The sequence below is a fragment of the Rana temporaria genome, chromosome 5 (assembly GCF_905171775.1).
Source record: "Rana temporaria chromosome 5, aRanTem1.1, whole genome shotgun sequence".
Lineage (NCBI taxonomy): Eukaryota > Metazoa > Chordata > Amphibia > Anura > Ranidae > Rana > Rana temporaria.
This window is the reverse complement of record NC_053493.1, coordinates 258,024,135-258,044,644: the sequence shown is the minus strand read 5'-3', so window position 1 is coordinate 258,044,644 and position 20,510 is coordinate 258,024,135. Positions and strand designations below refer to the sequence as shown.

Here is a 20,510-nt window from a genome sequence, read left to right as displayed (position 1 = left end):
GTCAGACAGGCATTTAGCAGAGTCACTAACACCTGTCATCAACTTGCCATGAAAGTTACCCAGACAAATGTGTAGGCAATGGCATGCAATGCAGAGAGGATCTGCCTTATCTGACAACTGGAATCACTTCCACTGGCTGCCCCAATCAGGTCAGCAGCCTTGTCAGCTGTCAATATCTTCCTGGTACCTCTCACTCTATCTCAAAACCCCGGATACTCCATACACTCTGGCATCAGTGTTTTTTTTCTGCCTCTTGAATCTCAATCTGTTCCAGGGTTGCTGGAAATCAAGGAGAACCCAATACTGGCATGGGCCCTATAAGATGACTTACTTTTTTTGAATTACATTTAAAATACAATCATATATTAAGATGGTATTCTTTAAAAGAACTTGCAGTCAAAAAAGAACATCATCCTAAAAAAAGAGAAGAGAAATAGGAATATTTTTTTTTATTGTTTTGTTTTTATTGTATTAGTTAAATTTAAAGCAGATCTTCACTTAAAAGTAAAAGTGCAACTTTTTCAACTCCGTACCTTTTGAATTCTTTTTTTTTACGGGGAGCGGGTATTTTTTTGACAGGTACCCACTCCCACTTCCTTTATTCTTGCCTAGGCTGGATGATTAGTTAGCCCCCTATGCATGATGAATTTTCTATTGTATTAGTTAAAGCAGATCTTCACTTAAAAGTAAAAGTGCAACTTTTTCAACTCCGTACCTTTTGAATTCTTTTTTTTTACGGGGAGAGGGTATTTTTTTGACAGGTACCCACTCCCACCTCCTTTATTCTTGCCTAGGCTGGATGATTAGTTAGCCCCCTATGCATGATGAATTTTCTATTGTATTAGTTAAAGCAGATCTTCACTTAAAAGTAAAAGTGCAACTTTTTCAACTCCGTACCTCTTGTCCCTAACACTATTGAATTTTTTTTTTTTTACGGGTAGCGGGTATTTTTTTGACAGGTACCCACTTCCTTTATTCTTGCCTAGGCTGGATGATTAGTTAGCCCCCTATGCATGATGAATTTTCTAAAAGAATGGACCCTAGAGAAAAAAATGGTGGTAGATTACAACAGTTTATCAAACCCACATTTAAAAAAAAATGCACACAGGTGAAAAATATTACACATTTTTTTTTCTCACAGCGCTGGAGCTGCGATACCCAGAAGTAACTCCGAGACAACATATCGCTGGCCGGTGCTGTTTCAGGCACTTCAGCGGGGGCTTCGATCCTAGGTGAGTATTACATGCTATGCATACTAGCTCATTATGCCTTTCTCGTGCAGGTTTTTTTTTTTGTTTTCCTGCCAGGGTTTACAACCACTTTAAGACCAAATGTAAGTTGGTGTACAGTGTCTCTGTATAGTAGGCAGCATACCCAACTCTGCTACCCCATACCTACTTGTTACTACTGGTTGTTAAAGATGCTATTGGCTTCATAGCTGACAGCCTCCTAGCAATCAGTGATACGGACAGTAGGCAGAAGCTGATGGGGGAACCCAAGACATTGGTTCCAATCAGGTCCACTATCTCCTTGTGATTGACTACAGGCAAAGGGCAGATTCTAAAGACAATAGCTTCCTGGCTTTTGCCCACTGCCTGCTATCAATCACCAGGTGCATAAATATGTCACATGCACCAACAGTTGTCATGTGGAGGCTTGCCAGAATTCTAAAGAGTCATAGACACTCTTTATAAATTCCCCAATCCCTGTTTGTCCCCATCCGCTCTACTATGCTTATTTACAATTTTTACACAATAAAACATAAATTCCCAGGGAAATGGCTTTTTATCCTGACTTAAACCTACCCAGGATATAGGGAATAGCACATGTGCAGAATTCAAAGCCATCTATTCTTTCCTGACAATTAAAAGCAGTGGAACTCTTTACTGCCCAATGGGTAGTCTTTTTTTCTGTGGGATATAGTATATATTTTGTCCCTTTTTTTCCTTTTTTGTTTTGTTTTTAAATTTGTTTGCCTGGTTCTTATCATTTTGTCACATCACTTAAAAAAGTTTTGTAGATTTAAAGAATATTAATAAATAGATTATAAAACAAACAAACAAAAAAAAGGATAGGAAACCATACAATATTATGCCGCGTACACAGGAAAGTTTTTCATGACGAGAAAAATGCAATTGGTCATTAAAAACGATTGTGTGTAGAACGTGCTCTATTTTTTCTCGTCGTTTTTCACATCGTCATTTTTCTCGTTGTGAAAAACGGTCATGTGTAGGCTTTAACGACGGGGGAAAAAACGCGCAAGCTCAGAAGCAAGTTATGAGAAGGGAAATTTGCATAATCAGCCCAAAGGGTGGCGCCATTCGGATGGAACTTCCCCTTTATAGTGCCGTTACGTGTTGCACGTCACCGCGCTTTGCGCGAGCATTTTTTTCCACAATCGTGTGTATTGCAGGCAGGCTTGACAAGAATCATGTCAAGAAAAACATAGTTTTTTTCCCATGACATGAAAAACGGTCGTGTGTACACGGCATAAGATTCTTTTAAGGCCAGTGAACGTATTTTCTAGGGGTAGCCATTTTACATACACTCTTATGCCCCGTACACACGTGTGGGATTTCCGATGGGAAAAGTTCCCGTCGGAAATCCAGCGGGGAAAGCCGAGAACCTGCTCGGTTAGTCTTTCCCCCTACACACGAGAGGTTTTCCAAACAGGAAAACTGCAATGAGTGTGTTTGCAACATTGAAAACTGCCAAGAACCGCCAGGCAAAAGTCCGCCGGTTTTCCCGCCGGAAAAAAAGAGAGCTGGTTCTCTTTTTTTTGTCCGGCGGTTTTTAGCCAGTTTTACCGTCGGAAAAAACTGCGAGGAGCATACGCATGGCCGGGATTTCCGGCCATAAGCTCTCCTCGCAGTTTTCCCGTCGAGAAAACCGGCCGTGTGTACGACGCTTGACTTTAGCCTCGAATATTCTGGAGGTGGTATTTCCCTTAAATACAGTATATTTTTAAACACATTTAATTTGAAAAGGTAATTTTCTTTTCCAATTTACAATTCAAATGTGTTTTGATTTATTTTGGCATGGAAGTTTCACCAATACAGCACACACATATTTGTAATACGTGACACAGCTATTTGGGTAGAAGCAGATGGAGAGGATTTTGAGACTGTGGCTTTGTATAGCAGATGGTGATTTCATCTGTAGTATACTGGAATATGGGCGGAATACTTCAGGGGAGAGCTGCGTTTAGAATGTTTCTGCTCCCAAACATTATTATTTGTAAAATAATGCAAGCTTTGTATAGAAAGGAAGAATCTACCACAGTACTGCTCTCTGTTTAGGGAGATGCTTTGTACTTTGTCTAATGTATAAAAAGTTGGTCTGGTACTTTCCCCAACTTGCTGGTGATGCAATGAACAAACTGGTTCCCTTCATCATCGGTTTAAGAGTAACATGGTTTGAGAGCATTTTGATTTGCGAGCAACGTTTCTTTTTAATTCTGACTCGGTTTGCAAGTGTTGACTCGCAAGACAAGCAGAATTCAAGCTAAATAGGCCTGCAGTACCTCATTTGGCCTGAGGTATGGGGGCGCAGAAGCCGAGCAGAGCCGAAAATAGGCCTGCAGTACCTTATTTGGCCTGAGGTTCGAGGGCGCAGGAGCCGAGAAAAGCCAAACATTGGCCTGCAGTACCTCATTTGGCCTGAGGTTCGAGGGCGCAGGAGCTGAGAAAAGCAAAACATTGGCCTGCAGTACCTCATTTGGCCTGAGGTACGGGGGCGCAGGAAACGAGCCGAAGTGTCCTCTGGACTTTTCGGCTGTTTTTGGTGCTCTCTGTCGCCCTCCCCACCTCTGGCCGCATTCGGTTCTTAATTCGAGGTTTAACTGTATTTTATGGAATTGCAAAAATCTTAGTAGTTTCTGGAACTCAGTTTCATCATTTATTGCTAACCTCAGTGGTAATTTACATCCCTTTACTCTCGCAATGGCCCTTTTAGGAATACATCTGGATCTTTACTCTTTCGAGTATAGAACAGTAGTAGCAAATTTATTAATAGCAGCAAGGTTGACTATAACAAAACTATGAAAATCCACCAAATTTATCTGATGTTATTATACGGTTGAATACGCAAGCTCAATATGAGTTGATGTTAGCGTATAAAAATTATAACACGTTTAAGTCTGAGAAACTATGGCAAATATGGACTAGCCACCCTAGAGCTTCTACCACACTCAAAAACATGAGCTGCAGTTCTTAAACCATATTTCAGTATTATTCCAGGAGTAATATCAAGGTTTCGCAGTTCTATCTTTTTTCGAATTTCTTTAATTGTCCATAATAATGTTGTCATTATATTAGTTAGCGCCTGTTTACAGCTAGAATCCAATGGGGTAAACAGGGATTTTACTATACTGGTTATGTATGCTTCATTTGTCCATTTGTATGACTATTGTCCATTACTTTGATCGAGATTTGTATGTAAATGTTTTACTGCTATACCTGATTGTTATATACCAGAACCAGCTGCCTTTTTTTGTTATTTGTATGAAAATTTCAATAAAAATTCTTTAACCACTTGCCGACACTCACATGTACATATACGTCGGCAGAATGGCACGGCTGCGCAAAGCGACGTAACTGTACCTGAATTTGCGCGTGCAAAATGTTTGGCCATGCCCGTGCCACGTGCTCAGCGAGCGTGCCCGCGGGTCCCATGGACTCGAAGTCCGCCGGGTGCCCGCAATCATCTCACGGAGCAGCAGAACGGGGAGATGCCTATGTAAACAAGGTATTTCCCTGTTCTGCCTAGTGACATTGCAGGGATCTACTGCTTCCTGTGATCGGGAGCAGTGATTGCTGTCATGTCACCGGTAGCCCATCCCCCCCACAGTTAGAATCACTCCCTAGGACACACTTAACATCTTCATCACCCCCTAGTGTTTAATCCCTTGCCTGCCAGTGTCATTTACACAGTAATTAGTGCATTTTTATAGCACTGATTGATGTATAAATGACAATGGTCCCAAAATAGTGTTGATCTGGTATTCTACAAATAAAAGAACATTAGAAGGATAGAAATGAGGCAGTTGACATTTCTGACTTCTTTTAAGCTGCATGCTATGGGCCAGATTCAGATACAAGATAGAGAATCAGTTACGCATAGATATCCCTAAGATCCGACTGGTGTAAGTGTCTTACACCGTCGTATCTTAGGCTGCATATTCACGCTGGCTGCTAGGTGGCGCTTCCGTATAGTTACGCGAGGAATATGCAAATTAGGTATTTACGCTGATTCAGAAACGTATGTCCTGCCGGCGCATTTTTTTACGTCATTTACGTTAGGCTTTTTTCGGCGTATAGTTACCCCTGCTATATGAGGCGTAGCTCATGTTAAGTATGGCCGTCGTTCCTGCGCCGAGTTTTGAAATTTTACGTAGTTTGCGTAAGTCGTTCGCGAATAGGGCTGTACATCATTTATGTACACGTCGAATCCAATACGTCCTTGAGAGCAATGCACACTGGGATATTTTACGGACGGCGCATGCGCCGTTCAAAAAAAAAGTCAAAAACGCGGGGTCAAGTAAAATTTTAATAAAACACGCCCCCAACATCCCCATTTGAATTAGGTGGGCTTACGCCGCCACACATACGTTACGCCACCGTAACTAAGGGCGCAAGTTCTGTATTTAGAAAGTTACAGCGGCGTAACATATCAGAAATACGTTACGCCAGCAGAAAGATCCGCTGATCTTTCTGAATCCAGCCCTATAAGTTTGTACTTGAACCGAGCTTCATTATCCAGTCCATGAAGTTGTCAGACTTCCCAGGTGCTTGTCATTGATCACTAAAATACGCTGGGGTTGATTTACTAAAGGCAAATAGACTGTGCATTTTGCACTCTGCAAGTGCAGTTGCTGAAGAACTTAGTAAATGAGGTAAAGCGAATGTTCACCTTTTTTGTAAGTTATACAGAGGTGCGGCATGCTCCGCTTTCACACAACGCCTCAGTGGATCTCAGCTATCAGAGTTCACCCACAGGTTTCCGTATTCACTTACACAAGTGCGTAAATTCTGAGGTAGTTTCTTATTTAAAGGGAACCTTTCTTGTTTCAACTAACAAAAATAGGAGAACTCTTAGACCTCTCTCCCACTGAAGCGTTTTTCAGGCGCTTTAGGGCTAAAAATAGCACCTGTAAAGCGCCTAAAAAACGCCTCTCAAGCCTCCCCAGTGTAAAAGCCAGAGTGCTTTCACACTGGAGCGGTTCGCTTGCAGGACTGAAAAAAGAGTCCTTCAAGCAGCGTCTTTGAGGCAGTGAAGGAGCGGTGAATACACCGTTCCTAAACCGCCCCTGCCATTGAAATCAATGGTCAGCGCTGCCAAAGCTCTGCAGAGCGATTTGGCAGCGGTGCTTTGCAGGCACATTTAACCCTTTCTGTGGCCGCTAGCGGGGCTAAAAGCTCCCCCCGCTAGCGGCCAAAAAGTGCTGCTTAAACTAGCAGCGCTTTACCTCTAGCAGTGTGAAAGGGGTCTTAGGGGTTGTTTTATTAAGCTTCACTTTGCAAAGAATACCCAATCAGGAGCAAGGAAAATAAAAAAAATGCATTTTTGCTTGCACATAATTGGATGCTGAAAGTCAGCAGAGCTTCTACTCATTTACTAAGCTCTGAAACAGCTGCTCTAGCAGAGTGCACAGTTTATTTGCCTGAAGCCTCGTACACATGGCCGAGGAACTCGGCGTGCCAAACACATCGAGTTCCTCGGCCAGTTCAGCACTGAAGCCGCCGAGGAGCTCGGCGGGACGAGAGCTCCCATAGAACAACGAGGAAATAGAGAACATGTTCTCTATTTCCTCGCCGAGCTCCTCGTCGGCTTCCTCGGCCGAAAGTGTACACACGGCCGGGTTTCTCGGCAGAATTCAGCCAGAAACTCGGTCGGAAGCTGAATTCTGCCGAGGAAACTGGTCGTGTGTACGAGGCCTTTAGTGAATTAACCGCCTAAGTATCTGGGTAATGTTGCATAATTCTTCTTGCTCCACTTTATTCTGAGAAATGTGCAAATACTGACTACTTCAAAAAAGCAAGGGCCAAATCCACAAAAGAGATACGCAGGCGGAACTGCTGTTCCGCCTGCGTATCTCTGTGCCTAACTTTGGGAGCGATCCTCAAAAGGATTTCTCCCAAGTTAGGCAGAAGATCCGACATCCGTAATTTAGTTACGCTGTTGAATCTTCGGATGCAGTACCGCATCCGCCGCTGGGGGCATTTCGAGTCGAAATCCCTCCTTGCGTATGCAAATTAGTACTTACGGAGATCCACAAAGCTTTAGGCATTGTGTGATTTGCGTAAGTTACGAATTTGCTTGCGCAAAACTAAGGTTGGTTTTATATGGACTAACTTTAGTAGACCATGCAAAACCATACCTTTTTTTCGATCGCCGCGTTTTTTTTTTTAAATTAGATTTTTTTTCCCGTCGCGTAACTTTTTTTTTTCCCGTCGCAACTTTACGAACCCGTCGCTATCCACAAAGCCCGACGTAAACTACGTATGCGCGATGCACGTCGGGAAAAATGACGTCACACGCATGCGCAGTCCGTCCGGCGCGGGAGCGCGCCCTAATTTAAATGGGAATCGCCCATTTTAATTAGGGATCGCTTAAGATGCAAGGAGATCAGCTACACTGGCGCAATTTTAGAGGTAAGTGCTCTGTGGATCGCTACCTAAAATACTAAAATTGCGCCAGTGTAACTTTTCTGCCTAAAACTAAGATCCGCAATTTCTTTGTGGATTTGGCCCCAAGTTCCTATCAGTGAAGCTGAGAGGATGATGTTTTTCTACGCAAAAACCTTCCTGGGACAATTGTGTCCTCGTACACACGGCCGAGGAACTCGACAGGTGAAACACATCGTTTTGCTCGTCGAGTTCCTTGTTAGGCTGTCGAGGAACTCGACAAGCCAATTTTCTCCATTCCCGTCAAGGAAATAGAGAACATGCTCTCTTTTTGGCTCGTCGAGCTTCTCGACAGTTTTCCAGTTTCTTGCTGGTTTTTGCCGAGAAACTCGGTCGTGTGTACGAGGCTTCACATATACCCAGTCACTGGCCTCAGAGATTAAACAAATCCTTCTACACAAGTTGCAACTATTTATCTGCAGTCTTCTCTTCTCTACAGCTGTTCAAAGTGCTGAGTTTATACAGCTTTTCTGTGCTTTAAGAAAACTGGTGGTGGGGAGCTCTGCAGAGCTCAGTGAGAGCTGATTGGAGGGAAGGGACACGCCCCCTACACACACCAAACAAGAACAGAGCTGAGGCTGTCGATCACAGGCTGTGTGCTGGAGCTCTCTCTCCTGTCGCCTTTTTAGGTGTCAGGGAAACTTGTCTGAAGTGACTCATGCTGATAGCAGAGGAATGTGGCAGCAGAGATAAATTACCCTTAGTGCTCTAGGTTGAGACAAGTACACACAATAGAGGGATATGCTTTGTTCATATTTCATTTCAAAGGTTTACAACCACAGCTCTACACAGTCACCTATCAAGCCGCTGCAGTGACGACAGGGATGTTCTCTGCTTTCCTGTAACCTGCCCATCATTGGTTCTGTAATTCCTAAGACTCCACCCACAGCATGTGTGCCCAGTCAAACTCCACCCACTGGCTGCTGCTGATAATTAGTGAATTAGAAACCCTGTGATGATGTTAAGGGCCAGAAAACCTTGAATATCTATATTAAAGAGTACAATTTGTTTTAATATATTCATAGGGATTTGAGAGGGATACTATTAAATATTGTTTTGGTTGCCTAAAGTTCAGCTTTAAATAAAAGTCATTTTTGGCCAACACTAATGCACCACCTTAAAAGGGTTGTAAACCCTTGAATTTTTTCACCTTAATGCATCCTATGCACCCTACCTCTCTCCATGGGGTCTCGGCTCTTAATTGGATAGATTGATAGCAACGCAGCCATTGGCTCCCACTGCTGTCAATCAAATCCAATGACGCAGGCGCTGGGGTGGGGCCCAGTCATACATTCAGCGTCTATGGACGCCAAATAAATGACTCGGGAGTGCGCCCGCAAGGTAACCCCCTCCGGGAGAGTGCTTTTCCTAGGGGGTTATCTGATGCTTGGAGGAGCCACGAGAGCCACAGAGGGACCCCAGAAGTCCGTGTTCAGGGCCACTCTGTGCAAAACGAGCTGCACAGTGGAGGTAAGTATGACATGTTTGTTATTTAAAAAAAAAAAAATCTTTTAGTATGACTTTAATGTGCCAGACTGTTGGCCAGAAATCATGGATATTACCTAGGTACAAGGAAAGCAGATGAGGCAGGAGCCTCCAGAACTCAGGGGTTAATTTACTAAACCTGGAGAGCGCAAAATCTGGTGCAGCTCTATAGAAACCAATCAGCTTTCAGGTTTTATTGTCAAAGCTTAATGGAAAAAAATGATGTTAGAAGCTAATTGGCTATCTTGCACAGCTGCACCAGATTTGACACTCTCCATTTTTAGTAAAGCAACCCCTCTATGTGTAGAAATTAGGTTAAAAAACACTTCAGACAGAAAACTATGATTTTATAACAATTTATAACATTTACACTAAGTAAATTCATCCTGAAAAAGATTTGGTTATCCTACATTCTAGTGTAAAAAACAAATGAAAAGACTTACATGTGTCTCTACATCCCCACCAATGGTCTTGCTGTTTGTAAGATACTGCTCCAAGGCCCCAGCCAGCAGGGCATCAAAGGCTTCCACATATGGAACAACACCTGCAAAGCACAGAAAAACTGATTAAGAGTCATGGAAAATAAATTGTATTTTCTAAGTCATAAGGCCGGCCATAGACAGTTCGAATCTTGGCTGGTTCTGCAGGAACGCGACGATTTTCGAACAGTGTGTGGGCAGGCTGAATGTACTAAGTTCGATCGATCAATTTGGGTACAACTAGCCTGTCGGATTCACTTATGATTATCGCTAGTGGCTGCTATAGCCGCTAGCAATATTCATGGTCTTCTCCCAGCAGGCACGGCTTTCCCCGCCCACACCTAACTCCCCCCACCCACAAGGAGCAGACAATTGCTCAGCAGGAGGGATTCCCCTGTCAGCACTGTGTTGATAGGGGAATCATGCACATTTCTTTCCTGCAACCCATGGTTGTAGGAAAGAAATTCACACCATTTATGGGCAGCCTAACTGTACCACAACATGTAATGTATTGGTGTTGCTTTTTAATTGCCATTTCTCTATATAAACTTTATGGTCTCCAACATGGCCCCCTCCATTAGGAACAATCTGCTCCCGATTATCATGTTACCTTTCTGATTAGACTAACCTGAACTTAGTAAATAACCTTTGGGAAGGGTATGCTTTAACGGCAAGTAAATGTAACCAGAAAATTAGGATGATCAGGAGCGTTTTGTAGATATTGGTGAGGGTCAGGTTGGATGCATTACAATCTTGTCATATGCTCTTGCTCGTTGTTCCTTGTTTCTCCTATGTTGCATCAGTTCTGTTCAACAATTCTTTCCGGAAGCAGCTTGCCTCTGCTGCTCACAACTAATGTACATAGTAGTGACAATGGGCCAGATTCTCTAAGATTCTGCGTTGGCGTAGTGTAAGCCATTTACACCACGCCACCGCAACTTACTGGAGCAAGTGCCGTATTCTCCAAGCACTTGCTCCGTAATTTGCGGCGGCGTAGTGTAAATGGCCCGGCGTATGGCCGCGTAATTCAAAAGGGGGCGGCTTGTATTCAAATTAAGCGCGCCCCCGCGCCGATCGAACTGCGCATGCGCTGGGCGGAAAAATAGCCCAGTGCGCATGCTCCAGCTCACGACGGAAAACGTCAATGACGCCGACGTGAGCGTCATTGACGTAAAGTTGTATTCGCGGACGACTTAGTAAAACGACGTAACCGACGGAAAAAGACGACGCTGACCCGACACCATACTTAACATGGCATACGGCGGACTGGCGTAAGGTTACCCCTCATATAGCAGGGGTAACCTTACGCTTCCGGAAACGACGTAAACGACGACTACGCGACGCAAATTCGTTCGGGAATCGGCGTATCAGACTCATTTGCATAGTCAAATGAAAACTGAACGGAAACGCCACCTAGCGGCCAGCATCGAATTACATCTAAGATCCGACGGTGTAAGTGACTTACACCTGTCGGATCTTGGCCGTATCTATGCGAAAATGATTCTAGGAATCACTCGCATAGATACCTGGGCTCAGAAACAGAGATACGACGGTGTTTCCTGAGATACACCGTCGTAACTCTTCTGAGAATCTGGCCCAATGAGTATATGGTCTTAGCGAGCAGTTAATCTGGACCAGGAGACACCTGCATGGTTACTTTGGGACTAATTGAGCAGTTTGAAGCTACCTAACTATCATCATGGGACTCAGATACTGAAAAGCTCATTTTCTTTTTAGAAGTTAACTGAAGTTTTTTGAAAGCAGAAAGTGTCCTGTTGTGTATCATAGGTCCTAAGATGTATGATATAACTCCCTCCTTTTTGTCTCCTGATAAATCAAGTGAACGATCATATAAGGAATGTATTGCAAAATGCATTTTACCTTACCATTGTGTCTCTGTAAGGTGTTTCCATTTTAACAGCATGAATACACATCTAGATCAAAGGGTCTTGTAATTTATCGCACAAATTGTCTGTAGACTGTATTTCTGGCAGTAGTTTGGATTCTTTATTAAGGGACTGCCTTTTATAGTAAGCAATAGATAAAATCCAACACAAGAGCAATATAGAATTTTACTTTTGGCATGGCTCATCAAAATAAAAGAACATTTTAAACAAAACCTCTCCATTTTCATTACATACTGTATATACTCGAGTATAAGCCGACCCGAATATAAGCAGAGGTACCTAATTTTACCACAAAAAACTGGGAAAACGTATTGACTCGAATATAAGCCTAGGGTGTCCATATGCATGCCTCACTGTGCCTCACTATGTCCATGTGCATGCCTTATGCCGCGTACACACAACCGGTTTTCGGGTTGTAAAAAATTAAGTTTTTTTTTATGTCATTAAAAACGATTGTGTGTGGGCTCCAGAGCATTTTTCACAATGTAAAAAATGGGCATTAAAAATTTCAAACATGCTCTAATTTTTCACTACGTTTTTAACGTTGTCGTTTTTAAAGTCGTAAAAAATGGTCGTGTGTGGGCTTTAAGGACATGAAAAAAATGTGCATGCTCAGAAGCAAGTTATGAGACAGGAGCGCTTGTTCTGGTAAAACTAGCGTTCGTAATGGAGCAAGCACATTCATCACGCTGTAACAGACTGAAAAGCGCGAATCGTCTTTTACCAACACAAAATCAGCAAAAGCAGCCCCAAGGTTGGCGCCATCTGAATGGAACTTCCCCTTTATAGTGCCGTTGTACGTTTTGTACATCACCGCGCTTTGCTAGAGCATTTTTTTTTTCACGGTCGTGTGTAGGCAAGGGCGTTTTAACGATCGGTTGAAAAAAATGTTGTTTTTTCTAGACCATTAAAAACGCCATTTTTTACAACCCGAAAAACGGTTGTGTGTACGCGGCATGTCTGTGTCCATGCCTCACTATGCCCATGCCTCACTGTGCCCACTGGGGCTTCATGTGTGCCAAGTTTCGGGTCCAGGGGACCTTTCGGGTCCAGGGGAGTCTATGGAAGGGGTGCCCAACTTTGAAAAATCGGTGCTCCCTGGCCGTAGGTCCCCACGGACAACAAACTTGTAGAGGAAGAGTGGGGCTATAAGTGTGCAAAGTTTGGGGTCCAGGGGACCTACAGCCGGCCGGTACCGTGCCCCCAAAGTCCGGGAGATCAGGCGCAAAAAGGTGACTCGAGTATAAGCCGAGGGGGGCATTTTCAGCCCAAAAAAATGTGCTGAAAAACTCGGCTTATACTCAAGTATATACGGTACCTTATTTTATACAAAGTGACCTCATCACTAAGTCTCTGTGCTTGACTATGCAATGCAGACAGGTCATAGATAGTGGGAGAGGCTCATCACCCTGCCTTTACACTCTTCTCAATAGTCCTCAACCCTGATGCAAGCAGAGGACTGGCTAATAAGAGGAGTTATGCAAACATCAAAATGCCTTGATGGGTGGATGCCAGTCTGAAAGATTAGGCTTTTCTAGGCCAACCGCATTTGCATGCAGACGACCTTAGGTAGTGCCCACATTTGATGCTGATGTCTCCATGATTGCAAGAACTAAAATCCATGTTCAAGTCAAACTTTGGTCCCTTTCACATGGACATTGTCGGTGCGACAAAACCAAGCAGTCGAGGTGCATTTTTGATGCTCCTTAGTCACCTGTCAAAACCCAGCAGTGGCCATCAGATGGCCTCATACACAATGTTGTGACCGCTCCCGACACTGACTGGTGTGTACTGGTGGGGGGGTGCCCCCCTGTCAAAATACAATAGTTCAGTGGGGGAGGTCGATGTACTAACATTGGATTGTTAGTACAGGATCTCCTTCCAAGCTCTTCAGTTTTTTTTTATTCAGCCTGTTGGATTCAATGAAAAAAAAAAACACACAGGGCTAGATTCAGAAAGAATTTACGCCGGCGTATCTATAGATACGCCGCGTAAATTCAAATCTGCGCCGGCGTATCTTCTTTCTGTATTCAGAAAGCAAGATACGCCGAAATTAGGCTAAGATCCGACTGGCGTAAGTCTCTTACGCCGTCGTATCTTAGGGTGCATTTTACGCTGGCCGCTAGGTGGCGCTGCTGTCGATTTCAGCGTAGAATATGCTAATGAGCTGGATACGCCGATTCAGAAACGTACGTGCGCCCGTCGGATTTGTTTACGTTGTTTGCGTAAGGCTTTTTCCGGCTTAACGTTACTCCTGCTATATGAGGCATAGCCAATGTTAAGTATGGACGTCATTCCTGCGTCAAATTATATTTTTTTTACGTCGTAAGTCGTTCGCGAATAGGGCTTTGCGTAAATTACGTTCACGTCGAAAGCATTGACTATTTGCGACGTGATTAGGAGCATGCGCACTTGGATACTTCACGGCCGGCGCATGCGCCGTTCGTGAGAAACGTCATTTACGTGGGGTCATGTTTTATTTACATAAAACACGCCCACCTCCTGACAATTTGAATTTGGCGCGCTTACGCTGGCAGATTTACGCTACGCCGCCGCAACTTACAGAGCAAGTGCTTTGTGAATACTGCACTTGCCCGTCTAAGTTGCGGAGGCGTAGCGTAAATAGGATACGCTACGCACGCATAAATCTACGTCCCTCTACCTGAATCTAGCCCACAGTGTATACTAGGCTTTACATAGTTACATAGTTGGTGAGGTTGAAAAATGACACAAGTCCATCAAGTCCAACCTGTGTGTGTGCTTTTATAATTATAGTACATTGTATACCCATGAATGTTGTGGTTGTTTAGGTGCCCATCTAATATTTTTTTTAAATTAGCGATGCTCCCCGCTGACACCACTGTATGTGGAAGATAATTCCACATCCTTACCGCTCTTACATTAAAGAACCCTCTACGCAGTTTTAGGTTAAACCATGTCACGTCTAATTTAAAACGTTTTATCCCTATTGTGGGGTCACCAGTACGGTATTTGTACATTGAAATCATATCCCCTCTCAAGTGTCTCTTCTCCAGAGAGAATAAGTTTAATGTTTGCAGTCTTTCCCCATAACTGAGATTCGCCAGTCCCTTTATTAGCTTTGTTGCCCTTCTCTGGACCCTCTCCAGTTCCCTCCTAAGGACTGGTGCTCAGAACTAGAGGACAAAACCCAGGTACGGCCAGACCAGAGCCTTGTAAAGTGGGAGAATTATCGTTTTGTCTCTGGAGTTAATCCCCCCTTTTTAATGCATGCCAATATTCTGTTGGCTTTGCTTGCAGCAGCTTGGCATTGCATGCCATTGCTGAGTCTGTCATCTACTAATTCCCCCAGGTCCTTTTTCATCCTAGATTCCTCCAGAGGTTCTCCCCCTAGCGAGTAGATTGCATTCATATTTGTGGCACCAAAAAGCATTATTTTACATTATTCATTATTAAACCTGATTTGCCATGTAGTTGCCCACCCTGTTCATTTGTTTAGATCTTCTTGCAAGTCTTCCATATCCTGCATAGAAGTTATTGCCCTGCTTAGCTTAGTATCTTCTGCAAATACTGAGATTGAGTTGTTTATCCCATCCTCCAGATCGTTTACAAATAAATTAAATAGGAACAGAACAGAACCCTGGGGGACCCTGCATTCCACATTAGACCATTTAGAGTACTCGCCAATTATCACCACCCTCCCCACCCTCCCCCCCCATGTACTCGCCCTTTGGTCCATGCTGACAGACCTTAGTTTGTACAGTAAACATTTATAGGGAACTGTATCGAATGCCTTTGCAAAATCCAGATACACCACATCTACAGGCCTTCCTTTATCTAGATGGCAGCTCATCTACTTATAGAAGATTCATAGATTGGACTGGCAAGAACAATTTTTTATGAATTCATGCTGATTACTGCTAATAATACAATTTTTATTACTATAATCTTGTTTATAGTCCCTTATCATTCCCTCCAAGAGTTTGCAAACTTTTGATGTTAGGCTAACTGGCCTGTAGTTCCCAGGGATGTATCTTGGCCCTTTTTTTAAATATTGGTGATACATTGCCTTTTCTTCGATCAACAGTCAGTAGACTGTCCATAAACATTAGGAACAGTGGTCTGGCAATCACTTGACTGAGTTCCTTAAGGACCCTCGTGTGCAAGCCATCTGGTCCCGGTGACTTTTTAATGTTAAGTTTTTCAATTATTTTTCGAATCCTATCCTTTGTTAGCCATGAGGGTGCTTCCCGTGACGTCTTATGAGGATTGCAGTCTTTGTTACTGAATCCGCCCGTTTCCCTTGTGAAGACTGAGGAGAAGAATAAATTCAAAACCTTCGCCATCTCTCCTTCTTTTGTAACCAGATTCCCTTCATCATCCTTTATGGGACCAATATGTTCTGACCTCCCTTTCTTACCATTTATATACGTAAAGAAATACTTGGAGTTTTTTTTATCTCCTCCACTATGTGCCTTTCATGTTCTGAATTAGCCGCCCTGATTGCACCCTTACATTTCTTATTGCATTCTTTGTAAAGATGGAATTATGACGATGACCCCTCAGCCTTGTATTTTTTGAAGGCCTCCCCCTTTGCTTCTATATGCATTTTTATGTTGGAGTTAAGCCACGTAGGACTTGTGTTAGCTCTTTTACATTTATTTCCCATTGAAATGCACTGGCCTATACCTTTATTTAATATGCTCTTAAAGCACTTTCATTTTTCCTCCATGTTCATGATTCCTAGGATTTTATCCCATTTAATATCTTCCAGCAAGGAGCGCAGTTTAGAGAAGTTAGCTCTTTTGAAATTCAGTGTCTTTGTATTACCCTTGTGTTTCCTATTTGTGTGATTTATGCTGAAGCTAATTGACCTGTGGTCGCTGTTTCCTAAATTGCCCCTTATTACGACAACCGTGATCAGGTCTGTATTTTTAGTAATCAGTAGGTCTAGTAACAATTTAGGGGTTATTTATGAAAGGAAAATCCACTTTGCACTACAAGTGCATTGCAAGGGCACTTAAAAATTGCACTAAAAGTGCATTTGGAAGTGCAGTCGCTGTAAATCTGAGGGGAGATCTGAAATGAGGGAAAGCTCTGCGGATTTTATCATCCAATCATGTGCAAGCTAAAAAATAATTTTTTATTTTCCTTGCATGTCCCCCTCAAATCTAAATCTAAATCTCTTTGCGGATGATCTTCCCGAAGATCGTGTCTCCCCCGGGCTGTGCGCTCTGTGCTTTGCTTCAAAGCACAGAGCGCGCAGCCCGGGGGAGACACGATCTTCGGGAAGTTCATCCGCAAAGAGAATCCAGCCAAAGTCTTCTATGAGGATGAGCAATGTATCGCCTTCCATGATATCTCTCCGCAAGCTCCAGTACATTTCCTAGTGGTGCCTAAGAAGGCTATTAGCCGTTTATCTGAAGTGGATCCTGCTGATGAAGCTATCTAATTGAAGTTTGCTGCCATCGAGTACCTGTGGTTAACCAGTTCCATCCGGGGTCCCTGAGGAGTTAAAGGCCGTGGCTGGGCCATAGCCAATTGCTCGATTTGCTTGCCCTCTGATAAGCGGCCTATTATTCTGGTGGAGGGTTCACCTATATTGTTTTACATGTCACTTGGTGATGTGGATTGTAGGATATTATCTGCAGTGATTTAACCTACATGGATTTATGCTTATCACCTAAGAGATATGTTTTATTCCCTCACGGACTTCTACTTAGGTGATTCATGTTACTTATGTATGGACTTTTTCTATATACCATACTCTCAGAGTTTCCTATCAGGAGTGTTTTAAATTTTGTGGCGCGGCTTTTTTGTTCCTATACTATAGACACCCCCAGGTCTGAAATGTAAAGGAATATTTCACTTTTATTGTTTCACTTTAAGCATTATTAAAAAAAATTGACCCAGGTCCCCAAACACTTTTTATGACAATAACTTGCATATTAACCTTTAAAATTAGCACTTTAGATTTCTCCCATAGACTTTTAAAGGTTGTTCCGCGGCTTTTCAAATTTGCCATGAACACCCCAAATTGATCACTGTTCGGCGAACTCATGTTCGACCTGAACATAAAGCTCATCCCTAGTAGTAACCTTATTTGCCTCTTTCCAACAGCATCATTGCAATCTTAAATGGATGGACTAAATATATGCTCCAAACCACAAACCATGCATTAAAAGTAAATGTTGATGAAGACTTGAAAAGAAACTGATGAACCTCTTCCATCAGCATTGAGCAAGAGACTTAAAACCTGTTTGGATCAACTTTACCTTATGAAGTGGGGATGTTTAAAATTGGTTCAAACATTGATACCATATACTATGGTACCGCATAAAAATGGATAAATAAACACAAAATACTGATCTTGTGACTGTATCACCTGTATGTACAGTTAAAAAGTTAAAATAAAGAATTGAAAAATAAATGTAATAAATATTATGCTGATCAGCTAAGAATGTAATAATGAAGATCTTATGCATTCAAATGACTCTTGTCTAATGGACATTCCTAAATGACTTAATTTAGACACCTACTTAAGAAGATGGAAATAGCCCCTTCTAAGTGTAACCGAATTATTGACAAGTGGTGAGAAGGATCCTGGTGAAGAACCATTTACCAAGGCGCATGGTCAACGTAAAAGGGATAATTATCGTCCAAGATATTTGTGTTATCTAGCGGTGAAAGTATTAACTATATCTCCCAATTAGCAGATAGTGCTAACACTTGCTCGTTAAATGTTTTAAATGTTTCTGGAAGCAGTCTCCCACTGCTATTCTCAGCTATAGTCTTGGTACATAAGACTTTAACCTTGCAGGACAGCGTCAGTATAAATACAATAATTGATTATTGTTACTATACTTTATGTAGTGTAGCTACTTCAGTAACCCAATTATAAAATTCCAGTAACACCTAAATTTGTACAAAAACATGTATTCTTAGAACCTAAATGATAGGTCAAATTTAAAAAAATTAACATAAGGAAGATAGGGGGTTATTTACGAAAGGCAACTCCACTTTGCACTACCAGTGCAGAAAATGAAATGAAAGGTAAAACATTATATATATATACACTGTATATATACACTGTACACATACATATTCTAAATACCTAAAGTGTGGTCAGTTTGAAATAGGAAAGCAGAGGGACTGTCAGGATCACTATGTATTTCACACAAAGGAAATAATAAAAAGAAAATAGGATACTTTTTAACACAAGTACATGGTACAACGGGCACATATCAGGAATATGGAATGTAGGGGTAACATATTCTTAAAGTATGAATCTACCCTTCCTCTGCACTTAACCTTACACTTTAGTCAGGTCCAAGGATACAGGATCAGTTGATTAAATTGTTATTGTATGTAGAAAGCAGCTTTATTGGAGAATACTTTGATTAAAATCAACTAGAACTGCCAGTGAAATCAACAAAACATTGTACAAATCATAGCCACATCGAAACCATTAGAAACAAATCATACATCTTCTTTCACTGGCTGGACAGCTAGAAAGATGAGATATGGGTTATTGCACATCATTACCCTTTATATGATATTAATAAAAAGTTTATCTTTGCAAATCTTCAATTTCAAATTTCTCCCCTGAAAATCTAGTCTTATGCCGTGTACACACGACCGTTTTTCTTGACGAGAATTTTTTTTTTTTTTTAATTGGTCATTAAAAATGACCGTGTGTAGGCTCCAGAGCATTTTTCTCGACGTGAAAAATGGGCATTAAAAAATTAGAACCTGCTCTATTTTTTCTCTGCGTTTTTCACGTCGCAGTTTTTCACGTCGTAAAAAACGATTGTGTGTAGGCTTTAACAATGGGGAAAAAAACGTGCATGCTCAGAAGCAGGTTATGAGAAAGGAAATTTGAATAATCAGCCCAAAGGGTGTCGCCAATTGAATGGAACTTCCTCTTTATAGTGCAGTCGTACGTGTTGTATGTCGGCGCTCTTTGCTCGAGCATTTTTTTTTCACGATCGTGTGTAAGCAAGGCAGGCTTAACAAGAATCACGTCGAGAAAAACGTCATTTTTTCCATGACATTAAAAACAGTCGTGTGTATGCGGCATTAGTTTACTCACTATTACTTTCCATCATCCTGTAGTCAAGACACATATAACCACTAATCTGCATCTTTATACAGTAAAACCTTGGATTGCAAACATAATTCGTTCCAGAAACATGCTTGTAATCCAAAGCACTTGTATATCAAAGCAAATTTTCCCATAAGAAATAATGGAAACTCATATGATTTGTTCCACAACCATTTATTCATAAGTCCTTCAGTTTATAGTCCATATAAAAAGATTATAGCAATGTGATAAGATGTGTAACTATAAAATGTCCATCCACAAATGGCAGCCTTCCCAAGGGGATTAGAAGCAAAATCCAGCAGGAGCTACAGAGTATAAAAGAGAAGAGAGGCGCCTCTAAGTGTAGCAATATGGTTACATTTAATGAAGGTACAACATTTAGCAACTCACATGGTTGATGATTAAAGAGGCACATCTAAGTATGCAGGCATCTGGGGTAAAGTGATCCACATAGACCATCCTCCTCACCGCCGGCTCTCACCGCTGTCAGTCTACAATCATAACCGAGAAGACTACCCTGCAGCAGAGTGATCGGAAAGCGAGGCTTGAACCGCTCGTAGAAGGGTTGACATCAATGGTGGTGAGGAGGACGGTCTTTGTGGACAGCTTTACCCCGGATGCCTGCATACTTAGATGTGCCTGTTTTATTCATCAACCATGTGAGTTTCTAAATGTTGTACCTTCATTAAATTTAACCGGATTGCTACACTTAGAGGCACCTCTCTTCTATTTTATACTCATTTGTGACATGACACTACTCTTATATCAAGACATTGCTTGTATATCAAGTCAAAACATTTTAAAAAATGTTGCTTGTCTTGCAAAACGCTCTCAAACCAAGTTACTCTCAAACAAAGGTTTTACTGTACTT

The 20,510-nt window shown here is 42.1% G+C and overlaps 1 protein-coding gene across 1 annotated transcript in view; it reads right to left on the bottom strand.

The window, feature by feature from the left end:
• Positions 1-20,510, bottom strand: part of CAP2 (cyclase associated actin cytoskeleton regulatory protein 2) — a 163,954-nt gene that overhangs the window by 102,523 nt on the left and 40,921 nt on the right. The window contains exon 3 of the mRNA XM_040353764.1: positions 9,614-9,714. Coding sequence (XP_040209698.1) covers positions 9,614-9,714 — 101 coding nt within the window. The remainder of the gene's footprint in view (positions 1-9,613; positions 9,715-20,510) is intronic.